The following is a 6331-nucleotide window of genomic DNA, read 5'->3' on the forward strand; positions in this document are numbered from 1 at the left end:
GGGGCGGCGCGCCCGGAGCCCGGAGCCCGGCCCTGCGCTCGGCTCGGCTCGCCTCGCCTCGCGGCGGGCGCCCTCGTCGCTAGCGGCGCACCATGGACGGGCTGCCCGGTCGGGCGCTGGGGGCCGCCTGCCTTCTGCTGCTGGCGGCCGGCTGGCTGGGGCCTGAGGCCTGGGGCTCACCCACGCCCCCGCCGTCGCCTGCCGCGCCGCCGCCACCCCCGCCACCGGGAGCTCCGGGCGGCTCGCAGGACACCTGTACGTCGTGCGGCGGCTTCCGGCGGCCGGAGGAGCTCGGCCGAGTGGACGGCGACTTCCTGGAGGCGGTGAAGCGGCACATCTTGAGCCGCCTGCAGATGCGGGGCCGGCCCAACATCACGCACGCCGTGCCCAAGGCCGCCATGGTCACGGCCCTGCGCAAACTGCACGCGGGCAAGGTGCGCGAGGACGGCCGCGTGGAGATCCCGCACCTCGACGGCCACGCCAGCCCGGGCGCCGACGGCCAGGAGCGCGCTTCCGAAATCATCAGCTTCGCGGAGACAGGTGGGTCCGGTCCTCCGGCTGTCTGCCGCGGTCCCCGCTCGTTCCCGCTTTCCCTCTCCTTGCCAGCTCCGGCTGCTGCGGCCGCCGCCGCCGCAGCCCGCGCGCCCTAGGGGCAGCTCGGACTCCCGGCAGGGCTCCTTCGGCCGTGGCCCTGCGCGCTCCGCCCAGGTTGCAGTCCTCTTCCCCCAGGCCGCAGACCCCCTTCCTGGTGCCTCAACCCCCCGCCGCCGAGCGCCTGGCCCTCCACCCCTGATCTCCGGAATCGGGCCCCAGCGCCTCTGGGCGCGCGTCCCCCTCCCGGCAGATGCGCGCGGCCCTGGCTCTGCGGGCACTTGGTTGGTGATTGCTTAATGTTTTTGTTTCCCACGATCGGAGTGTAGGCTTAGCAGTGTGGATGGAGATGTGTGTGCTTGTTGATATACGTGGGCCGGAGGAGAGAGAGTGTGTGTGTCTGTGTGTGTGTCTGTGTGTGTGTGTGTGTGCCTGCGTGAGAGGCCCCTGGGGCCGCTTCCATCACCGGCGGCGTGGGCTTGCCAGGATTGCTGAAGCCTCGCTGGGGAGAGCTAGGCAACCTCTCTTCCGATTGTGTGGGCACTGGAATCGGGCGGAAGGCAGGCTTCTCAACAGGTCCATCATTTACACAGAGAAAGCCGTGGCTCGGGGACAGCCCGGTGCCTTTCGGCTTGCCTGGCAGCTGCAGCAGACCCCTCGCCCGAGAGGCTCAGAGTCGTAGTTAACAAAGGGTATGGCTCCTTTCTGGAATCCACCCCCCCCCACTCGGCCCCAGATTGCAAATCTCTAACACTGTCTAAATATAAAAATCAGGGAGAGAAAAATCTTTCGGAACTTTAAAAGAAGAAGAAAAATGTGCCCGCGCCAAAATGCTGCAAGTGCTTTCGACTCCGCTGTCCTTTTCAGGACTTGAATGAGCCAGGCTGGCTTTTGTGCGTGGAGCTCGGCCCCATTTGTGCCGAGGGGACTGCGGAGAAGGTCGCAGAGGGGGAAGCCCCGGTGCAGTCAGGGCGGGGGAAAGCGGGGAGCCTGGGTGGGGGGAGCGGTTGTGCCCCTGGCTGCAAATGCCCCCCACCCCCCCAGGCAGCAGGCAGCCTGGGGATGAAAAGGGATGAAAAGTTTTGCATGGCCGGGTGTGGAGAAAAGCAGAGACAATCGGGACTGGTTTGTGCTTAGAAAGAAATGCATTGCCGTTTTAGCTGTCCACTAAAGTGAGTCAGGGAAAGCTCGCCATGCAATTAGAGGGCTCGGATTAAAAGGTGCTTTGGGGCCCAGAGTTAGAAATGTGATTCTGGAAGGTCGAGGAGGCCTTTTGGTCCCGGTGGCACAAAATGACAGCGGGGGCTGTTATATTTCTGGTCCGTTTCACGGAGCCAGCTCTTTGACTTATAAATAACAGATTCAGGTCACAGGCAGCTCGTCCAAGACCAGCTTTTAAGGCTGCAGTTTCCCCCATTTCAAAGTCAGATGTCAGTGTTATTAGAGGAGCCAGGCGAGGCCTGAGGTGTAGGGGCTTGGGAGGGGCATGGTAGGAGGTTTGATAAAACCAGCCCTGACCACAGAGTTTCGTTATTTGTTCTTCCTGGGAAAAAAAAAAAAAAAAAAAAGGAAAGAAAAACGTAGATTGTCAGAGGGAAGGGTCACTGAAATGTAGGATGAGAGGGGAGTCATCTCTTGATTGGCACAGCCTCCTTCTTGTTGAGCTGAATTATTGAGAAAATTAACAAGCCAGTTCCCCTACTCCTTGAAGATTTTGAACGTGCCATTAACGGGGAGCCAGAGTCTCATCAAAGGATTGGACCTCAAGTTTTAAGGCTGAATGCCCTGTCCCTTAAAACTACTCGGAAATAAGGGCTAGGCTCTGCAGCCTGCAAAGCATGCGTTCCTATGTCAGAAACCTGAGCAGAGCCTGCTTGTTTGCAGTGGAGGTTCCACTGGGGGTTGGATCAGATCATAGTTAGGTAAACACTGGAAAGAGGCGGTAGGTGGCTCAGCTTGATTTTGCAATGCGCTAAGTTAACCAAAAAAAAAAAAAAAAGAAAAAAAGAAAAAGCCCTACTAAAACCACCCACCCCAAAATCCTCCCTGCCATCCTGGTTTTGTTTTTCAGATTTCACAGATACCCATAACAACTTGTTAAGATCTTGGCCCCCTGACAAGTTCTTCTGTTGTGCTTTGAGGCCTGACAGCCTGTCTCCAGGGAGCCCTGGCCTGGGAGAGGTGAGGCAGGATTTTATAGGCCCGGACCCTCCAGCCCTAACCTGGTCTGGGTTTCTCAATGGGAAATGATTTTCTCTGCCTCTCCCAGGTTACAGTCAGAGGCCCTGGCCCCAAGAACGGTATTTCTGGTCAATAACGTTTTCCAGCTGTGTGGCGAGTTGCATTCCAGCATTCTGCAGCAGAGAGTGCGTTTCCCCCATTGCCTCGTGTTCCCCTTGAATTAACTTGGCTCGCTCTTCCCCTTTTCCGCAGATGGCCTCGCCTCCTCCCGGGTCCGCCTATACTTCTTCATCTCCAATGAAGGCAACCAGAACCTGTTTGTGGTCCAGGCCAGCTTATGGCTTTACCTGAAACTCCTGCCCTACGTCCTGGAGAAGGGCAGCCGGCGGAAGGTGCGGGTCAAAGTGTACTTCCAGGAGCAGGGCCACGGTGACAGGTGGAACATGGTGGAGAAGAGGGTGGACCTCAAGCGCAGCGGCTGGCATACCTTCCCACTCACGGAGGCCATCCAGGCCTTGTTTGAACGGGGCGAGCGGCGGCTCAACCTAGACGTGCAGTGTGACAGCTGCCAGGAGCTGGCCGTGGTGCCGGTGTTCGTGGACCCAGGCGAAGAGTCGCACCGGCCCTTCGTGGTGGTGCAGGCTCGGCTGGGCGACAGCAGGCACCGCATTCGCAAGCGAGGCCTGGAGTGCGATGGCCGGACCAACCTCTGTTGCAGGCAACAGTTCTTCATTGACTTCCGCCTCATCGGCTGGAATGACTGGATCATTGCACCCACCGGCTACTACGGGAACTACTGTGAGGGCAGCTGCCCAGCCTACCTGGCAGGGGTCCCCGGCTCCGCCTCCTCCTTCCACACAGCTGTGGTGAACCAGTACCGCATGCGGGGCCTGAACCCCGGCACGGTGAACTCCTGCTGCATCCCCACCAAGCTGAGTACCATGTCCATGCTGTACTTTGATGACGAGTACAACATCGTCAAGCGGGATGTGCCCAACATGATTGTGGAGGAGTGCGGCTGCGCCTGATGGTGCAAGGCAGGGGCACGGTGGTGGGGCACGGAGGACAGTCCCTGGTGGGCTTCCTCCAGCCCCCGCGGGAACGGGGGTACACGGTGGGTTGAGCACAGTCATCCTGTTGGGCTGTGAAGATAGTGCCAGGGTGCGGCCTGAGATATTTTTCTACAACTTCATAGAGCAACCAGTCAAAACCAGAGCAAGAACCCTCAACTGACATGAAATACTTTAAAATGCACACGTAGCCACGCACAGCCAGACGCATCCTGCCACCCACACAGCAGCCTCCGGGATACCAGCAAATGGATGCGGTGACAAATGGCAGCTTAGCTACAAATGCCTGTCAGTCGGAGAGAATGGGGTGAGCAGCCACCATTCCCACCAGCTGGCCCGGCCACTCTGAATTGCGCCTTCCGAGCACACATAAAAGCACAAAGACAGAGACACAGAGAGAGAGAGAGAGCCACGGAGAGGAAAAGCAGATGCAGGGGTGGGGAGCGCAGCCAGGCGGAGGCTGCGTGTGCCCTGTGGCTTTTACCAGGCCTGCTCTGCCTGGCTTGGTGTCTGCTGCTTCCCCAGCCTGGGATCCTTCGTGCTTCAAGGCCCGGGGAGCCTGTCCTTCCATGCCCTTGTCGAGGGAACGAGACCCAGAAAGGACACAACCCGTCAGAGACCTGGGAGCAGGGGCAGTGACCGTTTGACTGTTTGTCGCTTGGGCCTCTGACATGACTTATGTGTGTGTTTGTTTTTGGGGTGGGGAGGGAGGGAGAGAAGAGGGGCTAAATTTGATGCTTTAACTGATCTCCAACAGTCAACAGGTCATCCTTGCCAGTTGTATAACTGAAAAAGGACTTTTCTACCAGGTATGACCTTTTGAGTGAAAATCTGAATTATTCTAAATGGAAAGAAAAAAAGTTGCAATCTGTGCCCTTCACTGGGGACATTTCTCTAGGACTGGTTTGGGGAGGGGTGGGAATGACCCCTAGGCAAGGGGGTGAGACCGTGGGAGGAAATGATGGGAAGGAGGCACTCTTGAACTGCTGAAGGTGAGGGGTGTCCCCTCAGCGGAGGCCAAGGGAGGGGAGCACCCTAGTTGGTCTTGGAGAGATGGGGAAGGCTTTCAGCTAATTTGCAGAAGTTGCCCATGTGGGCCTCAGCCATCAGGGCCCGCCATGGACGTGGCCCCTGCCCACTCACCTGCCCGCCTGCCTGCCCGCCCGCATAGCACTTGCAGACCTGCCTGAACGCACATGACATAGCACTTGCCGATCTGCGTGTTTCCAGAAGTGGCCCTTGGCCGAGCACCGAACTCGCTCGCCCTCTAGATGTCCAAGTGCCACGTGAACTATGCAATTTAAAGGGTTGACCCACACTAGACGAAACTGGACTCGTACGACTCTTTTTATATTTTTTATACTTGAAATGAAATCCTTTGCTTCTTTTTTAAGCGAATGATTGCTTTTAATGTTTGCACTGATTTAGTTGCATGATTAGTCAGAAACTGCCATTTGAAAAAAGAAGTTATTTTTATAGCAGCAAAAAAAAAAAAAAAATGAATACAGTTAAATGTATTATACATAATTTTGGAACCAAAGAGGCCAACAGATCAGTTTTAATTTTATTAGACGGTGAGGCCATCTGAGATGAGGCAGACGTTTTGAACAGTCCCTTGAGTGGCCTGCCAATGTTTCAGGGTATGAGTGGATTTTGTTTATTCGGTTTGATGTGTCTTTTCCATCCTTATGCACCCAGAAGGTAGAGTAAAAATGACTATGGTAGAATGCAGGTGTGTATCCTTAAATCCCATCTTTATGTTTATTTAATAAAGCTCCCCTTAGGTTCTGTTTCATAATAATTTAAAACCAAACAATTTTCCCATAGACTTGCTGTTAAAGTATTTTACGTTTGTGTACAGTTTAAGAAAATAAAAGATTGAGTGCCACGGGCCTCCTGCCTTGAGTGATGTCTGGGGCAGGGAGGCCTGGGCTGGAGGTGGGCAGCTGGGAGGAAGGCCAGTCCAAGTGTCCAGGTTGGATGCCAGCAGCCTCCATGGCCTGCGCCTGGCATCTCTGCGTCCTTGCCATGAAATGTATGTCGGACAGAGATGCCAGGAAGAATGGCAGAAGATCAAAATGAAGGACAATTAGCAAATTCATGAATTACACATTTAAAATGTTTACCTTTCTAGTCCCAAGATCTCTTCTGTTTCACCAAGGCCGCGTCCATTACCATTTGAAGGTGCTGGATAAGCCCCCATTGAAGATGGAAATGTAAAACCCTGAAGGCTGAAGTCCAGCTCACCTCTGCTCACCTCTATTTAGAGGTGACTGGGGCCCAGAAGAGGCTGGGTACCTTGGGATGGAAGGGTAGGCAGAGTCAGGCCGTGTGTGAATGAGCCCGTCCTGAGGGTTTTCCCAGTGGAGAGTGGTAGTAGGGGCGGTGTAGTAATAATGGCCCACCTCGCAGGTATCACTGGGATACTTGCCGAGTCCTGCTGTTACCATGCAGCATCGCGTCTTTGTGGAAAGTGGCTTTGTCTGCAT

The 6331-nt window shown here is 55.7% G+C and overlaps 1 protein-coding gene across 2 annotated transcripts; it reads left to right on the top strand.

Annotated features, from left to right (window-relative positions):
- The first annotated feature begins 39 nt into the window (after window positions 1–39).
- On the top strand, window positions 40–5735 carry INHBB (inhibin subunit beta B). 2 transcript variants are annotated; one of them, XM_023185233.3, is made up of 2 exons: window positions 40–540; window positions 3025–5735. In XM_023185233.3, exons 1-2 carry the CDS (start codon window positions 93–95, stop codon window positions 3798–3800), a joined length of 1224 nt encoding a protein of 407 aa, XP_023041001.1. In that variant the 5' UTR covers window positions 40–92; the 3' UTR covers window positions 3801–5735. The 2 variants fall into 2 exon arrangements, 1 of the variants encoding a protein (XP_023041001.1); XR_002725029.2 differs by lacking the exon at window positions 40–540 and adding an exon at window positions 558–2772 and having other exon boundaries at window positions 3025–3056.
- Window positions 5736–6331: the final 596 nt, after the last annotated feature.

This window comes from Piliocolobus tephrosceles, chromosome 11, assembly GCF_002776525.5.
Source record: "Piliocolobus tephrosceles isolate RC106 chromosome 11, ASM277652v3, whole genome shotgun sequence".
NCBI classification, from domain to species: Eukaryota; Metazoa; Chordata; class Mammalia; order Primates; family Cercopithecidae; genus Piliocolobus; species Piliocolobus tephrosceles.